Raw genomic sequence first — 26,641 nt, 5'->3', positions numbered from 1 at the left:
CATCAGCAAATTTAGGAGGATTTCTATTGAATTGAAAAGACACCAAAAATAAACCTAGCATTAAAAGTAAGGCAGATGAATCTGAAAAATTGAAGTAAAAGGTTTGGATTTAAAATTTATAAGAAAATTAATAAGAAAATTGGTATAGGTTAGAGATAGAAATGAGTAGAAAAAATATATATTTTTTTAAATTTACATAATAAATTTGATTTAAAAATATATAGATATATAATTACCTTTTGGTTTTTCTTTTTTTGAAATCAGGAACTGTATTTAAAGTAGTCATTTAGATGTTTGTTATAGCTTTTTATTTTATTGAATGATGAATTTTAAAAGGGCGACGCTCGTGCAGTAAATTGTTTCCGTTAGCGTATTTTGATTTAAAGACGCTACAGTTAATATCTATAGAGAGAGAGTATTTATTTTGCAAGTTTTTAAGGGGAGATAATTGTCATGGCTTTATTTATTATTTGATTTACGAGTCTAAGGGCGGTAATTGGTTTAACTTAATTTATTAAAGAAAAAAAAAAAAAAATCTATTTTTACTAATGAGTAATTTTTAATGATTTAAGGTGGTTTATATTTATTAAATTTAAACCAACGTTTATGATTACATAATAGAAGCTCGTGTCTTGAATTTACTAGTTTGGTTGTGCTTTTTATATCTTCATATTTTAAAATTTTTAGGGTTTCTTTTGTACATAATGTACAAAATTTATCTCCTGGTTTATATGATTTGCAAGTCTCAATTATTTGCCATTTTAAGTTGAAAGAAATATTGCTATTTTTTAGTTGCCAAATATAGTTGGATAGATTAGTTTGGTTTGATAGAGAGTTATTTTTAAAAGAATGTTTGTGCGTTGAAATTCTATGTTTTATTGGGCCAGATGTGGAACCAATATATATTACCTCTTGATTATTATGATTATTTTCCGTTAGGTCTATTGTTGGATTATAATGTGGTGGGTTGGTTAATAATTGATCGGTAGATTGATTTAAGTTGGTGTTATTATTTAATCTGGTAGTTGAGTTATGGCTGTTGATAGGTTCTTGTATATTTGGAGTTTTTGATACTGTGCAGCTATAGATAACATTTTTAATTTTACATGAGCCTTGTAGGGGACATTTATTTTTTCTTCTACAGTTACAGTCCGATGTATTTTGTATAGTTGCATTTTGTAGTTTATTAATTTTCTTATTATTAGAGCTAATTATTTTCTGATGAAGGTTAGGCATAGTAGAGTAAGAGACTTTAATTGTGTTCTTATTGAAAATCTTATTATATCTATGGGGGGCTTTAAAGTTCTTATCTAATATTTTAAAAAATTCTCTAGCTATGTTTGTTTCTAGGTTTTTGGAATACGGGGGGGTTGAACCATAGGATCTCCTTGTGTCTATTCTTACGTTTGCGGGTTTTAGTTTGTTGTTTATTTATATCATTATCTAATATTTGTAGTTTGGTTTTATCTTTTTTTGTCTCCTGGTTATTTTTCTTAACTCGTATACGGGAAGACATTGCCATATTATATGTTATTACGCTCTTAATAGGTTTATTTTTAATGCAGTTTATGTTTCTATCATTTTCATTTATGAATTTAATTTGTGAATTATATCCAGAGTTTTTAAGGGCTTCATTATAGTATTTTTCATTTTTGGTAAATATTGATTTAGTAGAAGACAGTCTAGAAATTCTTAAAGCGATATTGGGAACTATTGATTTTAATATTGATTTAGGGTGGTTTGATTGATTGTGGACATATAGAAGTGATTGGTTAGGTTTATGGTATGGTTCAAAGGTAGAATTTTCAAGATTTAAGGTTATGTCTAAGAAATTAACAATTTTTTTATTAGGGTCGATTTTTATACTAAGTCCATAATTTTTAAATAATTTATGTAGAGCTTTAATTGCATTTTCATAATTTTTATTAGTAGAATTCGTTATGAAAAGTGCATCATCTCTATATAGCCCTCCTTCAAGTTTGAATTGTTTATGGAGTATACAATGTATTTCATTTAAAAGGAAAAGGCCAACTAGATCAGTGACCTGAGTCGAGTCCGTCGATCCCATTAAAATGTTGAAGTGGTTAGGGGTATTTTTCCTGGTCCAATATTTATTATCAAATGTTATTAAAGACTGTCTAGCTATAAGTATTAGTTTAGTTTCGTCTTGAGTTATATTAATTAATTTTCGTGCCATTAATAGAGATTTATTAAGTAGGATAGGTGATATAGATTGGTAATATGATTCAATGTCAAAAGAAAGAAATTTAATATTATTTTTATTTTGAATATTAGAAAACCAGTCGATTACTTGGTTTGAAGATTGCCATAGTGGGTATTTTATTATGGATTTAATTTTGGGGATAATTCTATCTAATATGTTTTTACTAACCAGTCCTATATCTGATTTCGAGGGGCAAATGAGTCTAATAGTAGGGTTGATATTAAAGCTGTGTTTGTGGTCTTTTAAAGTAAGTATATATATATGGCCTGTATTTAGCCATAATTAAATTTTGCAAGCAAAAAGATAATCTTTTAGGACTTAATTTGGTTTCTATGTAATTCCCCCCCCCCGCTTATTTTTTTTTACTCCCCCGCCATATTCATGACTATCTTTTATTTTCAATCGTAATTTCCTCAATTTAGCTCTGTAGAGCGAGGAACAAAACCTAATGAGCTAACCTTTATTTTCATTTTTTTATTTTTTTTAATCATCATGCTGATTGGTCTGTATCTAGCCATAATTAAATTTTGTACCCCCCCCCCAAATTTTTTTTTCAAATATATATATAAATAATATTGTTTATTTGAACTTCTTGTAGGATAATTAAAATTGTATATACCTTCCTTACAGGTTTATGTTTTTTTGGAAAATTTGAATCAATTTTCAATAACAAGATTTTTTAATTCTTATCTTCTACTACTTATCGTATAGTTAATAGAACAAGAGCATGCTACTATTTAATCCACAAGGGTAGCATACTCTCATTTTGTCAGCCATTACTGTGTTGAAGTCCTAAGTAGAACCTTCAACCTCCAGAAGAGTGTAACATTTCTAACAGAATTTTACCAAGCACTTCACCTACCATGCCACGGGTCCTTGCAGACAATTCTAGTATGCTCTCATTTCATCAGCCACGACCGGATAGAAGTCCTAAGTAATTCACAATTGAATTCTGAGTGTTGTCCAGAAAAGTGTGATTTGTACAACTGAATTTTACCAAGTATTTTATCCACTATGCCACGTGTCCTTGCAGACAATTCTAGTATGAATTTTAGGAGCCTTAAACCTATTCTTGTTTTCTAGATGTACAATCCTACAACTTATCACATGGCTGACAGAACAAGAGCATGCTACCTCCATGTATTAAATAAAGGGTTCCGTTCGAAATTCCATGCATATTACAAAGTTCAACAGAAAGATTGCAAGTAAATTTTACCAAGTACTTTATATACTATGCCACAGGTCCTTGTGGACAATCCTAGTATGAATTTTAGAAGCCCTAAACCTATTTTATTTTCTAGTGACCACCTGGAATGCAGGAACGGCTGAGGTAAGGGACATCACCAAGAAGAGGAGAGAAGGGGTACAAACGTTCAACCGATTATCTTTTTCTCTCGTGATGATGAAAATGAGGGAGAGAGTGAGAGAGAGAGAGAGAGAGAGAGGAGGGAAGAAGAGAAGGAGGAAACAGAAGGAAGTCTTTTCTTATCACATTTCATTGCTTCAAGCTTTCAACTTGGCAACTCCACTCATTTACACTTATCTTATTTAATGTGATATCATTTCCTCTAACTTGGGTTTGTTCTCACAGGAGACAATGACCCCTCAAAGGTCAACTAATTGACCCTTGGCTGACCTCTATTTCCTATTTATGCTTAACATTTTCCCTGCAGATTTAAATCATCAAGTAAATACTTAATTTTTATTTATTTATTTTTTTATTTTTTTTACTCTTATTCGAATGTAAGGGGCTACTGTTTGGGATCGTGTCTAACAGGGATTATAGGGAGTTGAGCAGAGAGATTTCTGTTCACATTACATTTAAACTTTTGCATGTCAGTACAGTCAGGAAAACAGACGACAACGAGGGAATTTCAAAATCTAGAGTAGAAGACTTTCTGGCATCTAGGAATCTCTACAGTGAAAGGGTGGGATTTTGCTGCTTGACAGGTTAGTTGGGTGTGTACGGCAAGGGGACACATGCCATGAATTCATCAGAGCATATTCCATTAAAATACGTGTAAAACATGCACAGGGATGCAGCATTGCAGAGATGGAACCGGTGTGAAATTTGGTTGATAGTGTTAGGGTTAGGGTTGATAGTGTTAGGGTTAGGGTTGATAGTGTTAGGGTTAGGGTTAGGGTTGATAGTGTGGGCCTTATTAGATCTGAGACTCGTTTTTGGACCCTGTTTAAGGGTGTAGCAACAATATTCCATGTATGGGAGAATGGTGGTTTTGTAGAGATACAGGATAATCTCAGATGTGAGTAATTTTCTAACATGGTTCAGGGAACCCATCTTATTTGCAGCAGACTTGGCAATGTCCTCAATGTATTTGTTCCAGTTCATATTTCCTGTGAATGTTATGCTGAGGAGTTTACAGGATGAGCTCTCACTCTCTTACGAATTAACATCATGCCAAGTGAGCCGCTCTCTGGTTATTTAACTTGGGCTCCTCAAGATGTCTTGGAAATCAAAATGTTTGGTTGGGTTTGGTTATTTTATTTTTATTTAAAAAAGTTTTTTTTTTATGGAAATCGTTTAGGACAATGTGTGAAGCCACTTAATATAAGCAACTAACAAAAACGGAAGATGATTATTGCAAAGTCGCCAACCTGATAGGCCCTGAACTGGCATCTAAGCTTCAGCCTCTGTCCCATCGACGAAACGTTGCATCCCTCTGCCTGCTCTACAAGTATTTTAATGGTGAATGCTCTGACGAACTGCAGACACTTGTGCCCCCACGACGTAGACACCCTCGACAAACCTGACAGGCAGCTAAATCCCACCCCCACACAGTAGAGATCCCTAGATGTAAAAGATCTTTCTACTTCAGTAGTTTCTTCCCCAGAACCGCTAGACTCTGGAATTCCATTCCAAGTTCCTGCTTCCCCAACTGTACTGACATGCAGAAGTTCAAGTGCAATGTGAACCGACATCTTGCTGCCCAAATCCCAACATAGTGCCCTAGTAGTTGCTGCCCCTGATAGTAGCCCCCTATACCAAAGTGGTAATGCGCCTTGTTTGGGGTGAAAATGTAATAAAAAAAAATTTAAAAAAAAAAAAAAAAAAAAAAAAAAAAAGACAGGAGATGCCTATTGACCTTAGTATTGAAAAGACCAAAGGTTAAACATAGGAAGAAAACAGTCTGCAGGAAGAAAGTTCCACAAATCTACTACTGGAATAGTAAGCTGTATTACAATGAGGTATAAAAATAGCATATTGATGAAGACCACTAGACTAACAAGTAAAATGAGGGGCACAAAAGCAAACAATAGAAGAACACATACTATAATAGTATTTATAGAAAAGACTGAGACTAGCAAAATCATGTCTGTGAGAGAGAGGTTGCAGTGAAGGGTCAATTAAATTATAGATACGTTTCTGCAATTTATCAAGAATTTCCAAATGGAACAGAGATCCACCAGCCTAGATATTTTTTTTTTTTTACAAAGGAGTCACCATTTATCAAGGACAAGGGTTAATGAGTGTATGGTGGTTAAGGGGAACATGTAGTCATCGTTAGTAGTGGAAATTTGGTAAATTGTATTACATAAGGGGATGGCTCATCAAGAATTTGTTCACATTGGACTTGAAGGCAACCATATTGTAGTCAATTGGAAAGCAAGAAAATGGAACAGAGTTCCACAGGCATGCAATTTTAAAAATTTATTTGCTTTGTTCATGGAATCTACATTTAGGTTTAGGCACAGATAAAGAGTGGGGGGAAATCATTGATAGTGGTTTCAGATAGACGAGTGTTTTTCATGAAAGTCAGGACAGGGGGGACCATAGATTGGAGTTCGGTTGAGCACTTTCCATGAAAATAACGATAAAGCAGAAACATGCTCGCAACGTTTCTTTTGTGGAAAAGAAATTGCAGAGAAGAGAAAAGGGCATCCTCTACTAGAATACAAAGTCTATTTTACACTCTGTCAAGGCAGGATAAACTTTTTCTGGCAGCTCCTGCCCAGATGTGTAAACAGTACTCCATTTTTGGACATACTTGGCTCTTATACAGGTAGAGAATTGGATTAGTAGTGAGATATCTACTGGAGCGGTAGAACGATTCCACCATTTTCCCAGCAGCCCTGGCAACAATATTCCATACATGGTTTGATAGTAGATTTGTAGGGATAGAGAATAGGCTCAGGTGTGAGTAAATGTTTATCAAGATTCAGAAAACCGATTTTACGAGAAGCAGAAAGATCAATGAATTTAATATATGAGCTCCAAGAAAGATTTGATGAGAAAAACCAATAAGTTTCAGAGTCGGGTTTTCGTCAAGAGCAGAGCCATTCATGAGAATCTCAGGAAGAAAAAACACACCTAAAATTGAAAGACACAAGCTGTTTTAACAGGATTAAATGAAGAAAAGCCATTTCATACCCAGATTCATAATAAAACCCAGATCAACATAATAAAACCCAGATCAACATAATAAAACCCAGATCAACATAACAAAACCCAGATCAACTGCATATTTCAACTGATCCAAGGGAGATGGACGAGAAGCAAGAGAGTAGCATCATCATCATTTTCTGAACAACATTTTCTGGAATATCATTGATATAGAGAAGAAACATAGTTGGGCTTGGAATAGAACCTCGAGGAACACTGATAGCATTGATAGGAAAAGAGAATGAAGAGACACCATCTCGAGTTACTTGTATGCTGTAATCAAAAAGAAAAGATCTAATAATGTCAAGAACCTTGGAGTTTATGTAAAAGACCAGAATGCCACATTCAAAATGTCGAGTGCAATGGCCATACCCTCTCTTGAATTAGCCATAAACTGATAGATTCACTGTATTACAACAGGTAAAAGCACGTGGACGAAAACCATGAAACTACGCTAAACATCAGTAAAGAGATCCAGATTTTCCAGAAAATTAACACATTTGCCGTTGACAAACCTTTCAAAAATCTTTGTTAATCACAAGATGATACTTAGTGAAGTTAAGCAACGTTGAGCCTGGTTAGTACCAGATGGGTGACCATTTGGGAATTCTAGGGGCTGTAAGTGCTCTCTGCTTATCTCGGCATTTGTTTCTAATCGTCTTGTACATACACTTCACTTGCCATTGGTATTTAACAATGTCGATACAGGAGAGGTGTGGTTGGAGATTATACACATCCTGTCACAAAAATTTCATGCACAGACACCCCTTCATGGGTATCCATAGTCTGTCAAAGACTGAAGGAGCCTTTACTTAGTTGGATCAGACCAATCACTAGCATTTTTAAAGATAGGGACAAGAGACGACTCTTTTTAATAAGAAGGGAAACATGATTTTGATAAACGAGATTGAATGATTTTGTGAGGATAGAAGAAAGTTCAAGAGCACAACGTTTGAGAACAACAAGGATTGAATCAGGGATAACGGAACACCGCAAACATATCAATAAAAAATAAAAGAGTAAAAAAAGATAATTTGAAAAGAAAAATCAAATTTTTATTAACAAAGAAAAAGAGAAACAAAATCAAAAATAGTAAATAAAACGAATGTCTAATAAGCTGTTTATAATCGATAGTGTAAGGGAGATAACTCTGTTTTCTAGTTATTTCCCTTTTATTAGGAGTAAATGTTTTTATAATAATGTTTGTTTTTATCTTTTAGACATAAATGCTTTTTGGTCAAATATAATTCAGAAAAATCTACATCTACCAGTTATTGATGAAAGAGATTTTAACGACTCGAGTTTTCTTGTGCTTTCCTTTGGTCAGAGTTATAATAGGTGGTCACCTCTCATTGCATCCCAACATCGTGTTATAACTAAGTTAAAAATAATGATCGTTCGCTATTTATAGCTATCTCTAGAGAAAGTTCGGGAACGAACGGTTTAGAATGTCTTTTGTTCCATGTTTTGAAAATCCCCAGAGACGCTAAGAAAAACGTTTTACATTCAAATTCTTGAGTAATACTTTTTATATTATTTTATATAATTTTTTATTGTTATTTCGTTTTAATTAAGTAATTTATTATTTTTATTATTATATGTTAAGTATTTTCATTTTGTTATAATTAATAATATTATTAATTATTTTTATTATAATTTATTTTATTATGTGTTATTATTTGGATAATTAATATTATTATAATTATTAATTATATTAATAATTATTTTTATTATATTTTATTTTTTATTATGTTATTATTTGGATAATTAATATTATCTTTTGTGTAATAAATCATAATTTCTTCATATCATAAGAGGAAAATATATCATCCCATGACAACGCTAGCAACCATCTTTGGAATGATAATTATAGAATCAAAAAACTTATGTTTTCAAAGAAAAATCAGAAAGATCAATAGAAGAATTCTTAGCCAAAAAATAAAAATAAAATAAAAATAAGCGAAGGAATCAGCTTCATCCTTAGAAGATGAAATAATCTGAAGACCATTAAATAGAGGAGGAATAACAAACTTGCTATTCTTAATACCAGAGTAGAGAGTGGCATTACAGATTCTCCAAAAGCCAACCTTTTGAGATGAGACAGAGTCACAAATCCTTTGAGAATAGAGTTAGCCTCAGAAATTGCTCTCTTGTAGGCATTGATAGCTCTTCTGTAGGATCGTTTGGAAGCCCCAAAACCATCCCAACGATACTGATTAAAGTATTGATTATGATGGGTAATGGCAGAAGCATAAACAGATGAAAACCAGGAAGGAGAATGAGGTTTTAATTAAAACTTATGATGAGGAATGAAGGTATCAATTTCAACAAAAAGCCAGTCAGTAACCTCCTTTGCAGCATCATTCAGAGACATACCAAAGATAGAACTCCATGGAACATCATACAGGAAGCTGCAAAGCCCATCCCAATCAGCCCTCCAGTATTTAAACGTCTTCCTATGGAAGGGACGATCAATTGAATACTTGGCAGAAAAATCAATATCAACATCAACAACAGCATTATCAGCAGAATCCAATGTAGGAGAAGAGAAAACAATATTCAGAAACAGAAGTGAGAAAAAGATAAAGTAAAATGGGAGTGTATCTTGATTTTTCTATGCTGTGGAATGTTTCTTGAAGAATTGTTATGTCCTGGACATGGCACATAAATTCCCCGCAGGAATAAAGGATAGTCCATAGATAATAGGCAGATCCCCTTTCTGTCTTTTACATCTGCTGGTGGGTCTTGTCTTCGAGTTGTCCGTGCCATCATTGGCACGATTTTCCCAGTCATTAATTCTCTCCTGAGAATTAATTATCTAGGCAGAAATCTTTGTTACTAGAATTGAACGTTGTATGAAACAAGCGAACATCTATTTTTTTTTTCAAATAGAATTCTTTTATTTTAACATTTGAAGAAACATTTTGAGAGCTAGAAAGTTGAGCTGTGTAAAATGTGTTCACCAGCAATGATATTACACTTCCAACTGATTATGTCTTTCTCTCATGATGATGAAGACGAGAGACAGAGAGTAAAAGAAAAAGAAAAGAAGAAGACATGCATACATATTTGGTTATCAAATTCCAACAGATTGTTCTTAAGGTTAACCTTTTTAACGAAGCCGATATTTAACATCAACCTAAATGTAAATTCCATGAACAAAGCTTTTTTATTAGAACTGCACGCCTGTGGAATTGTCTTCCGTTTTCCTGCTTTCCGGCTGACTACAATATGGTTGTCTTCAAGTCTAACGTAAATAAGTTCTTGATGAGCTGTTCCATATAAGTTATCAAATTTAACAAATTTTCATTGCTAATGATTATTATATTGTCCAATTTCTACTGTACACTCTTTAACCCTTATCCTTGAGTGGCCTCTTGGCCTTGATAATGAGTTGATACCTATGAAAAAAAAAAAAAAGTCCAATGTGAACAAGTTCTAATTGAATCGTCCCCCTAAGTAATCCAAGTTACAAAATTCCCACTGTTTACTATGCTAAAATCACAATGACTAATGTATACCTATTAACCCTTATCCTCGAGTGGCCTCTGGGCCTTGATAAGTGGTGACACCCTTGTAAAAAAAAAACATCATGCTTGCATCTAGTTACAAAAACAATAATATGCAACACTTACATCAGTGATAACTGTTATTCTTGGATCTGGATCCTGATATACGTAACCATTCTGGCACGGTTCCACACTCATATTTAGATTTGCCAACGTATTCTTTGATAAATTATAATTTGGGCTCTTCAAAATGTCTTGGAAATCAGAAAGTTTGTATTGCGTGCAAGAATCACCCGTTGATGTGATCATCTTCTCCAAGAACTCCTGACTGTAATTCTTGCCGGAAGTTTCTTCAAAGGCAGTTTCATTAAATTCTGGAATGTTGCACCTGTGCTGCTGCTTAGCAACCACAAACACCATGTTGAAGCAGATCCATGAGGAAGTGATGACAGGGAAACATAGCAGAAAAAACTGGAATTTTTGGTAAGTACCAAATTCACCGATTCTTCGAAGGATTTCATCAAAATTCATATTTGAACTGAAAGACAAAAATATATTACACAAAGAAAATTATAGATATTGTTCGGGGTGAAAATGCAATAAAAAAAAAAAACACTAATCAGCCACAAAGAACTGAAAACGCTATTAGAGGTATTTGCTTTTTAACATTAGTCAGAATCACTTAGTAATCCACATCTTTAGACTAGAGTGTGGTGTCATCAGCAAATATATCCATCTCTAACACAATTTCTCATTGAGCATGCAATATGGTTTCTGTTCTGCTAGCTCTACAGCAGATGTGCTAACAGTTATATCTCATAGGGTTAGGGAATTTCTTTTTAGGGCAATTGCTCCTGACATATCAATGACCTTTGACATGGCATAAAGTTCTACTTCACAATATCTCCAGCTATACCATAGCTGGAGATGTCTTCTCAGTTATTAAATCATTTCTCTCTGATAGATTCATAAGAGTAGTGGTTGATGGACAGAAATCAGAAGCTAACAGTATTAATGGGTTCAACTCTCTTTCTGATCTACATCAATGATCTTCCAAATCACATCCTTACATCATTTGTAGACATTTATACTGACGACACTACCATCTATGGCAACACATCAAAGGCCGTAAATGACCAAGTTCTCTCTGATTCTCTCTCCTCTGATCTTAAACACGTAGTACAATGGGGAAAAAGGTGGTTGGTTACTTTTAATGCATTTAAAACCTAACTTCTATCTTTACATCATCAACGCTCTGATCTCTATGAATTGAAATGTATGGCTTTCATCTTGGGGAGGCTCCATGTTTTGACAAGCGTCTGGGTTTGACCTTTCCTTGTGATCTGAAATGGAACACATACATTAAATCCATTGCCAAGGTCGCTGGAAAAATGGTGGGATCCTTCTACTGCTCCAGGAAATATATCACTGCTGATGCAATTCTCGATCTATATAAGAGCCAGGTATGTCCAAGGATGGAGTACTGTTCCTACATTTGGACAGGAGCTGCTAGAAAGATCTTATTCTACCTTGACAGAGTTCAAAATAGACTTCGTAGCTTAGTGGGGGATACCTTTTTCTATTCCCTGCAACCTCTTTCACACAGAAAAGACGTTGCGAGCCTTATTTTCATGGTAAGTGCTCATCTGAGCTCCAACCTATGGTCCCCCTTCGCCAAACTTTCACAAAAAACACTCGTCTAGTTGAAAACACTATCAATAATTTCCCCCACCTTTTATCTGTGTCTAAACCTAAACGTAGATTCCATGAAAAAAGCTTCTTTCTAAGAACTGCATGCCTGTGGAACTCTCTTCCATTTGCCTGCTTTCCAGTTGACTATAATTTAGTTGTCTTCAAGTCCAATGTAAACAAATTATTGATGAGCCGTCCCCTTAAGTAATCCAATTTACCAAATTTACACTGCTAATGATTACTACGATTTTGCCCCATTGACTACTGTACACTCATTAACCCTTATCCTCGAGTGGCCTCCGGATTTTGATAAGAGGTGATTCCTATGTTAAAAAAAAAAAAGAAAAAAAAAGAAGAACCAAATTCTAGTTTTATGAAATTATTGAATCTAAAAAGCTTCCAAAGATTTTTTCATCGTTTAATTAAATAATGATTTAATAACTTTAAAAGCCGGATTAAATTCTCGAAAAGATTAAATGATAGTTCAAAGTCTTTCAAATCCCTTTCAAAAAGAGACAAAGTAATAACTGACTTGTTTACGAAAGAAACCAATATGCATCGATGCCTCCGCTCAGTCTCGAAAGACAAACGATACTCCCTGTAGGGGCAGCTGCGCATATAATTGTGAAGCAAGGGTTGCGCAATCAGCAGCCACACCTCTCCTGAATCGGCGCTGTTTGGGTCCAGTGGCAAGGAGAAGTTCAGAATGACTGGAAACAATGCAGAGATAAACGGAGAGCACATACAGCCCCTGGAAGTCCCAACCACCCATTTAGTACTGACCAGGTTCGACATTGCTTAACTTTGTTGTGTCAACGTGATTATGCCGTATCTAACCTAAATGTATTCTGTTGGATATCATTTCACAATAATTTTTTTAAATAGAATCTTTTTTTATTTTATACTATTGCATTTTTGATTTCAATGAATGTTCAATTAATAATAATAACAACAATAATAATTTGAATCAAAGGGAAGACTGAGATTCTACAGCGATCATTTGCATATTACATTAAAAAAAATCTACTTTAATGATTAGCTCCATGTTATTAATTGTTTTATTCAGAAATATTATTTAAGGTTGATTATTTAACTTATTTTTAATTTACTTTATATTTAATTAAATTTATCTTCAATTATTATTACCGACACCTTTAAAAATGGAAGTAAGTTTATATAAGCAATGAGAGTTATTTCCCATTTAATTTTCATATACGAAAAAGGTTGCATTTTAGCATAAATCCAGCATGTGTTCCACTTTCAGGAAAATCATAAAGTTAGGATATTCGGTGCATCTTAAATAGTATGCAACTAAAATCTCCGCCTGCCAATGTTTTCCAACATTTACATGGTCGTGACACTGGACATGCTAATGTTTTGAGACAAATGGTTGGTTAAAACCAGAAGTCCTCGTCAGACGACTTAATAAATGATCAAATTTTTTTATTTAGCACTCTTAATAACCTTGTTAAATTCATTAGTTATCAATCTTGAATTCCTCTAACCTGATTATATATATATATATATATATATATATATATATATATACTAGCCGATTTACCCGAGCTTTGCTACAGATATATTTGTATTACACAATACTAATTGGCATTCTTTTAATATTTATGTAATTACAGGTTCGAAACCAAAACTTCTGGGTAAACGACATTTCTTGTACCACTGGTAAAAATGTAAACGAAAGTTCTACATTACGTAGAAAACAAAAACTGTACAGGTCCGTTTTCAGTTTGTGTTGCTCCCAAAAATGTAAATTAGGATTTTTGCGGATAAACTATGCTTGGTTGTGTATATAAAAAGTACCCCATTTTTAATAAAGGAAGGACTTTCACATAAAAATTTAATAAATAAAAAATACAGCAAAAATTGAATTACACTTGTAAATCATATCTAAAAATAGCACGGTTCGTAAACTGCAGAAGTACTAAACAGATAAAAACACCCGCATTTTTGTACTTCTGCAATTATTTTTCTTTGAGTGACGCTGAGATATAAAGCGACACCCCCTCCCCACCAAAAAAAACCCATAATTACGTCGAAACTCCCCCACACAAATATATATTATCAACTAAATCAATTACCCAGACAGGAAAAATAAGATCTTTCTCAAAAGAAAATCGAAGAAAAAAAAGTGAAAAAAAAAAACGCGTAGGAATATATCTGATATAAAAAGCATTACTTTACCTTGTTTCTTTTTCAAAGTATTATGGAAACGATAATAAAATTCAGACAGTCAAGTGAATAGTTGAAAAATGATTTTAAAATCGTCCGTAGGAAATAAATTTTAACCTTTTGGTAAACGTGCTCACACCTTACAATGAATCGACATTTATAGCCGAGACATTAATAGAGGGCTAACGATTTAAAATATTTTGTCGAAAAATAAAATCATCCTTAGCCTAATTATTTATTTTTTTTATCAATATTTGTAACTTTTACATTTTAGAAAATAATATAATAAATAATTTCGAAAATAATATAACAAATAATTTAGAAAATAATATAATAAATAATTTAGAAAATAATACAATACAACAATTTAGAAAATAGTACAATAAATAATTTAGAAAATAATACAATAAATAATTTAGAAAATAATATAACAAATAATTTAGAAAATAAATAATTTAGAAAATAATACAATAAATAATTTAGAAAATAATACAATACAACAATTTAGAAAATAATACAATACAATAATTTAGAAAATAATACAGTACAACAATTTAGAAAATAATACAATACAACAATTTAGAAAATAATACAATACAACAATTTAGAAAATAATACAATACAACAATTTAGAAAATAATACAATACAACAATTTAGAAAATAATACAATACAACAATTTAGAAAATAATACAATACAACAATTTAGAAAATAATACAATACAACAATTTAGAAAATAATACAATACAACAATTTAGAAAATGATACAATACAACAATTTAGAAAATAATACAATACAACAATTTAGAAAATGATACAATACAACAATTTAGGGCAAATATAAAACATCAAAATCAAAAAGATATTCATACACAGAACAGAAATTGTCCAAAATAATCATTGATCATGAAATATCGAACGCATCACAAGATAACATGGCAACAGATGTATTTCACCTCTTGAATAATAAGTCATGCATGATAATCATCGACTACACAACCAGATATTTTGATAAAACTGAAAATTATGAATCCTAAACGCTGATAAAAAAAAATAAATAAAAGATACCCTTTTTAGTGGACAAAACACATGCAAAGTAGTACCGCGACGGGATAGGAACTCCGAATCTCTTAACTGCATTCTCAACAATTACTGCTTTTGTAGTTGTTGTCATCCCACCATGTTTTGGCCAAGTAACCTTCTGGCCGGCTTTGGGTAGGATTGAAACTGCTATCTTCAGACAATTCTCACCTGGAACCGTAGAGATTCAACGTCTCTATCCACTGCGCCACAAACCTCTTCAATCCTACCCAAAGCCGGCTAGAGGCTTACTTGGCCAAAACGTGGTGAGACGACAATAACTATGGATAGCAGTAATTGCTGAGAATGCAGTTAGGAGATTCAGAGTTCCTATCCCGTCGTGGTTACCACCTGACGAAGGTCAGAGGAATAGTTGACCGAAATGTCATGAAACAACTAAAAAAAATGAGGATAATAGTCCGCAATAAATAAATTAATAAAATAATACTCATCTCAATAATGAATTCCAATGAAATAATATATAGTGTTTAACGTTATGTGAAAACAAGAAAAATGGCTGAGAATTGACATGTAAATATTTAGTTCTGATAATGACTTAAAAATAAAAGATTATACAAAATAGTGTTAATAATAATGAATTCCAAATAAAATAACACATATAAAATACGCACCCTTTTAAATTAAATTGCCCTGTGTCCTCGTTGCCTACATGGTCATGTGATTCACAGTGGTTAGAGCACTTGGAAAAATCAGTTGTAAAAGTGATATTAACCTGAAGGTTAAAGGTTCAATTCTCAATGTGGGCGACCAAAAAATACAATTGCGAATTACTTAGAACTTTTATTCAGTCATGGCTGATGGAACAAGAGCGTGCTACCTCCATGAAGCCAATAAAGGGTTCCATTCGAAATTCTGTCCAAATTCCCTGAGTTCAACAGAAACATTCCTGAGTTCGACAAAATGCACCTGATGAAGGTTGGAGCTTACATTGACCAAAATGTTGTGAAAATCACAATTAAGATGAGAGCAGTAGTCCGATGAATTCAAACAATGCAAATAACCAATCCTCATCTCAAAAATTCAGAAAGAAAAATTTCTTTGTCAAAAAATAGAAGAAAACCAGACCTCACAGGAAACTGCAGTTGTCACTGAAGAATCTGATGACGCTGATGGTCCAGATGATTGCAATATATTTATGGATTATGTTGACACCAACATCAGCGCACAATGATTAAGAAGCAATGTAAGTGCAGTAAAACTTTATTAAATTTTTTTACCACGTTTACAGGCAATAATAACACATTTACTTGTTATCGTCATTGCATCACAACTATCACAACTATCATGATTGTTATCGTCATTGCATCACAACTATCATGATTGTTATCGTTATTGCATCACAACTATCACTACTATCACGATTGCTATCGTCATTGCATCACAACTATCACAACTATCATGATTGTTATCGTCATTGCATCACAACTATAACAACTGTCATGATTGTTATCGTCATTGCATCACAACTATAATGATTGTTATCGTCATTGCATCACAACTATCACAACTATCATGATTGTTATCGTCATTGTATCACAACTATCATGATTGTTATCGTCATTGCATCACAACTATCACAACTATCATGATTGTTATGGTCATTGCATCACAACTAACATGATTGTTATCGTCATTGAATCTCAACTATCACAACTATCATGATTGTTATCGTCATTGCATCACAACTATCATGATTGTTATCGTCATTGCATCACAACTATCATGATTGCTATTGTCATTGCATCATAACTATCACAACTATCATGATTGTTATCGTCATTGAATCTCAACTATCACAACTAACATGATTGTTATTGTCATTACATCACAACTATCATGATTGTTATCGTCATTGCATCACAACTATCATGATTGTTATCGTCATTGAATCTAAACTATCATGATTGTTATCATCATTGCATCACAACTATCACAACTAACATGATTGTTATCATCATTGCATCACAACTATCATGATTGTTATCGTCATTGCATCACAATTATCATGATTGTTAACGTCATTGAATCTCAACTATCACAACTAACATGATTGTTATATCATTGCATCACAACTATCTTGATTGTTATCGTCATTGCATCACTGTCATAGAACATATTTTCTCCTATGATTGGATTAAGAAATATATAAATATTTCTTATAATATATAAATATGTTTATTGATATATTAATTAAAACATAAAGACGTTTCTAGAATGTCGTTATTCATAAAAATAAATAATAATCGGCGTTTATAAATATAAAAAGGCATAGAATGCCTATTTGTTCCTTTTTTGAGTCTCTAGAAGGTTCCAGGAAATTCCTTTTAAAACTCATATAAAAGAAACGCTATTGGTGGGTAAAGTCAGTTCGTGACATATTTTGGGATGCAAAACAGAGGCAACCAACGTCCGAATTCCAGCTTCCTCATAAGGCCGTAAAAACAAAATCTCACTGAAGAACTGCTGTCTGGATTCTGGTAAAGTTTTTATTTATTCTTTGAGATTGTTGACTGAAGCACATATACATAAAAAATTCACTAAACAAAACATTTCAAAACACAATACATTAAGAAATACTTTCTTTATGATCAAAGGGAGACAATTTATTAGCGAGTTGTTGCCTATCACACATGGTAATCTTTTCTTTTGTTTTTTTTCTTGTTAATTTATTTTTAAATAAATTTCTTTTTTGTTAAATCTTTTTATTTTGTTTTAATTTTATTACATGTGGGTGCCGATAAATCCCTAGACCATACGAGCTATGATCGGCACACATATGTAATAATCACAACTATCACATTGTTATCGTCATTGCATCACAACTATCATGATTGTTATCGTCATTGAATCTCAACTATCACAACTATCATGATTGTTATCGTCATTGCATCACAACTATTATGATTGTTATCGTCATTGCATCACAACTATCATGATTGTTATCGTCATTGCATCACAACCATCATGATTGTTATCATCATTGAATCTCAACTATCACAACTAACATGATTGTTATCGTCATTACATTACACCTATCACAACTATCATTATTGTTATCGTCATTGCATCACAACTATCACAACTATCATGATTGTTATCGTCATTGCATCACAAATATCAGAACTATCATGATTGTTATCGTCATTGCATCAGAACCATCATGATTGTTATCGTCATTGCATTACAACTATCAAAACTATCATGATTGTTATCATCATTGCATCACGACTATCATGATTGTTATCGTCATTGCATCACAACTATCAAAACTATCATGATTGTTATCGTCATTTCATCATAACTATCACAACTATCATGATTGTTATTGTAATTGCATCACAACTATCATAACTATCACGATTGTTATCGTCATTTCATCATACCTATCACAACTAGCATGATTGTTATCGTCATTGCATCACAACTATCATGATTGTTATTGTCATTGCATCACAACTATCACAACTATCACGATTGTTATCGTCATTTCATCATAACTATCACAACTAGCATGATTGTTATCGTCATTGCATCACAACTATCACAACTATCATGATTGTTATGGTCATTGCATCACAACTATTACAACTATCATGATTGTTATTGTCATTGCATCACAACTATCATGATTGTTATCGTCATTTCATCATAACTATCACAACTAGCATGATTGTTATCGTCATTGCATCACAACTATCACAGCTGTCATGATTGTTATTGTAATTACATCACAACTATCACGATTGTTATCATCATTTCATCATACCTATCACAACTAGCATGATTGTTATCGTCATTGCATCACAACTATCACAACTAGCATGATTGTTATCGTCATTGCATCACAACTATCACAACGATCATGATTGTTATTGTCATTGCATCACAACTATCACGATTGTTATCGTCATTTCATCATAACTATCACAACTAGCATGATTGTTATCGTCATTTCATCATAACTATCACAACTATCATGATTGTCATCGTCATTGCATCACAACTATCACAACTATCATGATTGTTGAAATTAACATGATGTGATAGCTTCATTTTAAAATAACCCCCAAACAAATATTTCTATTACTTCTTGTATTTTATCAATTTCAGGAATCTGCACAGAATTTCGAACGGAACCCTTTATTTAATCTACAGGGTAGCATGCTCTCATTCCGTCAGCCATGACTGGGTAGAAGTCCTAAGTATTTCACACTTGTATTTTTAAATATCGTCCACACGGAGGATTGAACATTCAACCTACAGAAGAGTATAACTTTACAATTGAATTTTATCAAGTACTTTATCCATTATGCCATGGGTTCTTATGGGTGACAGTCAAAAATACAATTGCGAATTACTTTGGACTTCTACCTAGTCATGCTGTAAGCCATAAATATGGACGGGTATACAGCCTGGAAGAGACATTGAAAGATATGCCGAAAACCTAAATATGCTACCAGCTACAACTATAAACAGCCGTTCATTAACATATTGATTTTACTCGATTGTATTACTTGATTACAGTAGTCAAGGCCACTCAGTCTTTAAAAAAAAATATCAATAATTCACTAAAAGATTTTAACTTGTTTTCAATTCAATTTTTATATTGGCTATACTGGCAATATTAGATCAATGGCAGTATGTCGACTAATTTACAAAATTAAAAAAATATTTTGGTTCTTATCCAGAATTCAACCTAATTAAAAAAAACAAAAAAATACAAAAAAAATCTTTGATTACATGCCCCTCATGGAATGAAAATGCCATATTCCAAAAATCATATGAATTGAACAAGTATTTTCTTTTATATGTAGAAAATAATTTTTTTTTACGATTTTAATAATAAATCGTAGCCATTACAAGGCTGATTTTGATCTCAGTAGTTAGAATCGTCATTTATTAAACATAATGGATAAAAACACAGCGTCTTGTCTCCTCATAAAATTTGATTTTCTTAGTTAAAAAAAAAAAAATCTATTCATGTGGTTTTTGGAATATGACATTTTTGTTCAGTGACTGGGATTTACATCAAAGATTTTTCTGTATTTTTTTTTTTTATGAGGTTTAATTCTGCACTTGCATCAATATTTTTTCTTCGTATTTCATTCGCAATACTAAACTAATTTGGATACCAAAACGTTTAGAAAGTCAAAAAAATTTGTTGTTGGCAACTGTCCGCCTCGGGAGACAATAATGTAGCAGTGGCGCAACATAGCCTGGGCCAGCTTATATGGGAGGATAGGTGTTGCCTGTGCAGCAATCTCTCCCTCCAGAGGATCCAATCGATATAACTTGGCTCTAACTGTGCCGCTGGTGATCTATAAATATAAAAGCGAAAATGTATGTATGTATGTATCGCTTTTTCCGTGTGTCTACAAAAGGCTTCTTTCAGAGAAGCGGTCGCTCACTTCACAACTTTTTAAAACTTTTTATATCACATATAAATCATAATATCTCACAGTTAACAACGAAGCTCGCCTGTCTATTTAATTTGCTCGATTTCAGGAAGATAAATATTCAATATTTGTCGCTCGCCGCATGTGGGTTAGTCTTTTTCCTATAACATCTTGGGGGCGAGGAAAAAAGTGTTCAGCAGTAAATGAAATCCCGCAGTCAAACTTGACCTCACTAACTCATTAAAACGAGCACCTGCTAAATCCAAGTAATTAAATAAATTCAAACGTGTTTCCATAAGCATATCGCGGTGGGGCAAATCGTTAACGTCGCACGTTTTCTTTTTCACAACTTTGCCTCAACGGTTCGGGTTCGATCCTCATACTTTTTTTTTTTTAACACATACCTCCAACCACACACCACCAAACACTCGGGCAACGCCGGGTACCCCTCGCTAGTAATAATATAAAGTTAGATCACCTTAAGGACTATCTCCGGATTTTCTGTTGGGATTTACTCCCTTAGCCTTTCCCTTAATTGGGTAATCCTGCAAGGCAGCAGTGGTTTTGAATCAGAGTTGCCTTCTTCTAGGTGAGCTACCACCCAAAGTTGATGAGTCCCACCTACCCAAAGTGACTGGTTGTAAGGCTCCAGTGAACCGCAACCGCCTTTGCAGTAGTAGTTCCAGTTAGTAGAAACAGTTTCTCCGGGCTTAGTAGTTAAACCACACAAGAAGGCCATGAGCTGAACTTGGTTGTCAGAGGCTATTTGAGATACACACTATCAGGGCATTTTTTAGGGAGAGGGAGCTTATCTCCACTACCACCCACGGTTATGACAACCTTTGAAAAAATAAAATAAAAAATACAATTTTTGAGTTATGGCATATCGTCTTCCTGATAAAATTACACAGGTCATGAATTGAAGTGTTTACCGTTTTTTTTTTTTTTTTTTTTTTTTTTTTTTTTTTCTTATCGTGGTTATTGTGATAATTCTGAAGTTGAACATTCTCAAACAGATGCTAACATTTCCATGATAGATTACACACACTTGACGACTGCAGATTAAAAAGGGGCTTGTTTAGAATTATCCCTATATTAAAAAAAACAAAACTGAGTGCTGGTCTAGTATTATCCCTATTTTAAAAAAAGAATTTAAAAAAAAAAAATCTGGGTGCTTCTCCAGAATTCAACCTATTTAAAAAAAAAAAAAAAATACAGGAAAATCTTTATGATGTATATGTTGTAGAAGGGCGAAAGGTATGAATCCTCTGGGTTGCCAGATCATAACAATATTTGACCTCCCCCCCCCCAAAAAAAATAAAGTAAATGTATAGTTTAGCGGTGTAAATTATTTGACAGACAAAAAAAATCATAAAAATTATTTTTATATAAAACATTATTAGATCCAATGGCTGAAATAAAACCAGGAAAAATGTATTTTTATTATTTTTTTTTCATCTTTTTTGTATTAGACTAAATGTATAATAGGTACCTCCAATGTGCGCCACAGTTTTAACACCCCCTATATATAACACGATGTAACTAATTTTATTTAATATTATCATCCTAATTTTTTTGCCATTTAAAAGAAGGAGCTTCAAATAAACTGCTAATATTTAAAAAAAAAAAAATTTTACAGCATACAAAAATAATGAAAATGTGAGACAAAAATTGTATTTATATTATTGCCGCTTTAAAACAATGCTCCTATGTGGTGACGTTTTTGAAGTTGTAAACATACCCATGTTTTAAAAATCTAGCAAAAATCAAATAATAGTCATATTTTCCTGAAATTTTCGATATTTATTTATTAAACTTACTTATTTAAATAAACTTACATAATAAAAGTAGGTTTCATTAAATATAATAAAGGAATTTTTTTAGGTGTTCTACCCTCACCTATATTTCATGTTATAAAAACTAAACAAAACATATGTAGGTCCATGAAAATCTCAATATTTTTTAAAGCTGAAAAATCAAATAATTAAAAAATAGTTCTTTTTTTAGGTATTCATAAAATCTTGTTGTTTATTTCACTTACCTTAAAGTTGTAAATAAAATTGGACATAAAATCAATATTATAAAAAAAAATAAACACTTTTTCTTGATAATTTTTTTTTTCTCGGTAATATAATTATTTGAATTACAACAAAAAAACAGAATTCTAAAAAGTAATTATTTTTAAAAAGCTTTAAATGGTATTAAATTCAAATATTATGCAATATGAAGATTTTTTTTTATAACAGGTTTCCAAAATTAAAAAAAATATATTCATATAATAGAATATACGACTCTTGAGAAAATAAAAATCACAAATCCAAAATCAGCCTTAAAGAATTTGTTTTGATTTGATTATTTAAATTGATAGAGGGTGATCTTTATTTTTTGCGCCTTTTTCCAAAAAAGTATGGAGGCCTGTAAGCAACATTATTTTTAGATACATAAGTGTCAACAGAAGACGTTAAAATTAATTTTATTTTATTATCTCTTGTCTGTGTTGTTCGTTAAAAAAATCTATTTGTTTTACAATGTAAATATGAAAATCCGATAGCAAAAAAAAAAAAAAAGAAACTTAGTTCCATTAACCATTATAGCGCTAATGCCCACCCACAGAAATTGACACAAAATAGTAAACACACGAAATGATGACATTGCTGTTATTGTGTAAAACGTCAGTATTTTACACAAAGCTGTGGAAATCCCCAATGTACGAGATTCGAAACTGCCATACTAGTTGAATTGCCAAGAAAAAGAAACATTAATTAATTTTTAAAAGATTAAAACGATTAAAATCCCATTATTTCAAAATGTTCCGTAGAGACTGCCAAAATTCACCACAGAATTATCCCACCCTATATGTAACACGATGTAACTTTATTATGAGTTAATATTATCAGTATAACTTTTTTTGTACCATTTAAAAGAAGAGCAAAATAAACCAGTAATAATTTTTTTTATTTTTTTCATCGAACGAAAATAATGAAATTGCGAGACGAAAATCGTGTTTACATAATTGGCGCTTTAAAATAACGTTCCCATGTAGTAGACATTCCGAACGTGAAAACATTTAATAAATCTAGCAAAAATCAACTAATCGTCAGATTTTCGTGAAATTTTCGATACTTATCCATTTTTGAATGAAATTACATATAAAATGCAGTTTTCGTAAAATATACAAGGAGAAATATTTTTTTTAGTGCGTGTTTCCCCCAACCATATTTATTTTTTCGAAATTCAAACAAAATATTTAAATCTATCGAAATTTCTATTTATTATGAAACATAAGAGTTCAAATAATTAAAAAATATTTATTCTTTAAAAATTTAAATACACATATTGAACAAAAATTTACCTTGAAGTTGCAATTAAAAAATTAATATAAACTTAATATTATTATGTTTTTTAATAGCGTTTTTTTTCGAATTAATATATACTATAATCAGTTGAATTGCCAAGAAAAATAAACTTCGTAAATATTAATTCATTTTTAAAAGATTAAAACGATTAAAATTCCATTATTTCAAAATGTTCCGTTACAATATAGATTTTGAATTAATTGTGTTTAATTTTTTTTTTTAATATTAAGTTTTAATATAAACATGGTTCTTATCAGCTATTTTAAAACAAATTTGAAAATATTACTGCACAATATTAAGCATTTTGTAGCCCCCCCTCCTCATATTTTGTTGTCTCTGTTTACCGAACAAAATATGGAAGCCGGTAGGTAACCAAATGAACATTCAGTAAAACCATATTTCATATTTAATATACAAATGTTTATAATATTATTAATCATTGAACGGTGTAAATCTTAAAACCTAACAAAATTATAACAAAGATTAATTATTAATTGCAGTTTGAAGACGATAAACAAAAGTTTTAAAAAATCATTAAGGCGCTTCTGCTTTTCCATAGTTCGTATAGTTAACACAAGTCTGAGGTCACGGAATTATGCTTTCTTTTTTTCACATTGTTTTGGATGTAGCTATAACACGTCAAATCAAAAATACTCTTGATATCAGTACCAAAGATAGTCATTCATTGGATCTTCAATTTTTTTTTATTTTTCTAATTCTAGAATTAATTTCCGTAATAGACCTGCTGATAGCAGTTGCGTTAGTACTATCTAAAGAACCATCCCTATCCATAACTTTTTCAGAGGGATGTCTGTTTGGTGAGAATGAGTTATCGACAGCTCCAAAGGAAACAAGTGAAGCATTCATGGTCCCCCCATGAGTGCACAGTGAACGCGGCATTATAAAAATGACAAAGTTCAGCATTTGCCCCCTCCCGTATCTAGCCGCAAAAGTCCCCAGGGGACGTCAAAACCTGGTGAAAATGAACAAACGATGCAGTTTTTAGGCCTTAACATATTTAAATTTGAGTTCTGCACCATGCAAAAAAAAAAAAAAAAAAAAAATTTGACTAAGTTCATCTTTTGCCTCCACTCCCCCACTCCTCCATTTAACCTCAAAAGTCCCCAAGGCCTTAGCATATTTAAATTTGAGTTCTGCACCATGCAAAAAAAAAAAAAAAAAAAAAATTTGACTAAGTTCATCTTTTGCCTCCACTCCCCCACTCCTCCATTTAACCTCAAAAGTCCCCAAGGCCTTAGCATATTTAAATTTGAGTTCTGCATCATGCAAAACTGTTAAATAGACATGCACAGGAAATTTTGGACAAATATGGTAAAATAGTCCCAAAATGGAGTGTTTTTATTAGTTCTAAAACAGCCCCTGGGGCACACCCAAGAGTTATCACGAAGTATAGACAAAGAAAATTATATAGAAATCAGTTAGTTACAACTTTTCAGAAAGTTTTATAAAAATCCAAAACATCAATTTTTTTTAATAAGCACAAACGTGTAAATTTTAGCTATTTTAATCCGAAAGGCACCCCTGGGAGAGTTTTCTCGGAAAATCCGTCCTGTTACTTTGTTACTCATATCATGTTTAATGTTTGTGCAAAATTGTTTTAAATTCCAAAGCGTAGTTATTGAGAGAAAGTGCAGACACGAACGGACGAACAGATGAACGGACAAGGGTGAATTTACAGGTCCACCCTCTTTTTGTCGGGGGACCAACAAATGTTTGAGAGAATGTAGCTGAATATTACCATCTGGTTTCTTAATATTGGCAGATCTTATACGATTATCACTGCCAACTATAGCTTCAACAACTCTACCTAAAGACCAATAAGGTCGAAACTTGGCTGGATTTTTAATAAGCACTATCAGTGACATCACCCGCCCCTCCAGTCCACCGCCACAACACCACCCCACTCTCCACCGCCCCCTAATGTAAACAGAATTTTTGTGAAATATTAAACTGTAGAAGCACCTGTTAACAACTATACAAGTTCTATAATGAAAAAAGAACGAAAAACAAAAGTATGTTTTTGACAAAACAAACTTTTTGTAAACTTACTGACAGCGTCCTAAATTATGAGATGAAAAAAATGAACGAATCTCTTAGGAAAAAAAAACAACAACAAACAAACAAACAAACAAAAAAAAAACAGCGCCGGTTTTCGGGGTTGCTGAAAACGAATATCACAGTTAATTTGTTTTATGATATGAAGAAATTACTAGGTGGCCAGAAAGTGGGTGCTCATTTTACGTTAAATTTATATAGGAAAGTGATCCCCTACTTTTTGAAACATTAATTTCTTCATATCATGAAAACTACTTATCTGACCCAAATTTAAATGTGATATTCGTTTTCAGCACAACCAAAAACCTTTAAAAGTCGTTATTTTAACGTTTTTTGAGGAGTTGGAAAGAAACTGGACATTGACCTTTTTATTTTTTTTTATAATTACAAATTTAAATCATGAATTTATCCAAACGGTGGTTTATCTCGCTAAATCAACCCCCCGCCTCTAATAAATAGATATAATAAAATTATATATATATATATATATATATATATATATATATATATATATATATATATATATATATATATATATATATAATTTTATCGAGGTGTTACATCTGGCTGAGATAATTTTATAAATATTAATTCTTTAATATTTATAATATACTTTAATTTTACCATCTTGGATCATTTTGGTAAATTTAATTGTAATTTTTATTTTATATATATATATATATATATATATATATATA

At 32.2% G+C, this 26,641-nt stretch overlaps 1 protein-coding gene across 4 annotated transcripts in view; it reads right to left on the bottom strand.

Annotated features, from left to right (window-relative positions):
- Positions 1–26,641, bottom strand: part of LOC145259122 (organic cation transporter protein-like) — a 101,747-nt gene that overhangs the window by 43,713 nt on the left and 31,393 nt on the right. For 3 of the 4 annotated variants that reach the window (XM_080116796.1, XM_080116794.1, XM_080116795.1), the window contains exon 2: positions 10,262–10,673. In XM_080116796.1, the coding sequence (XP_079972922.1) occupies positions 10,262–10,666 (405 nt within the window). In that variant the 5' untranslated portion in view covers positions 10,667–10,673. Of the gene's footprint in view, positions 1–10,261; positions 10,674–15,726; positions 15,891–26,641 lie in introns of those variants that run through there. The other variant, XM_080116797.1, reaches the window with a different exon arrangement.

This window comes from Euprymna scolopes, chromosome 34 (genome assembly GCF_053919585.1).
Source record: "Euprymna scolopes isolate OS-2025 chromosome 34, ASM5391958v1, whole genome shotgun sequence".
Taxonomy (NCBI): Eukaryota; Metazoa; Mollusca; class Cephalopoda; order Sepiida; family Sepiolidae; genus Euprymna; species Euprymna scolopes.
Note: the sequence above shows the minus strand (reverse complement) of the source record. Positions and strands in the feature narration are given on the sequence as shown.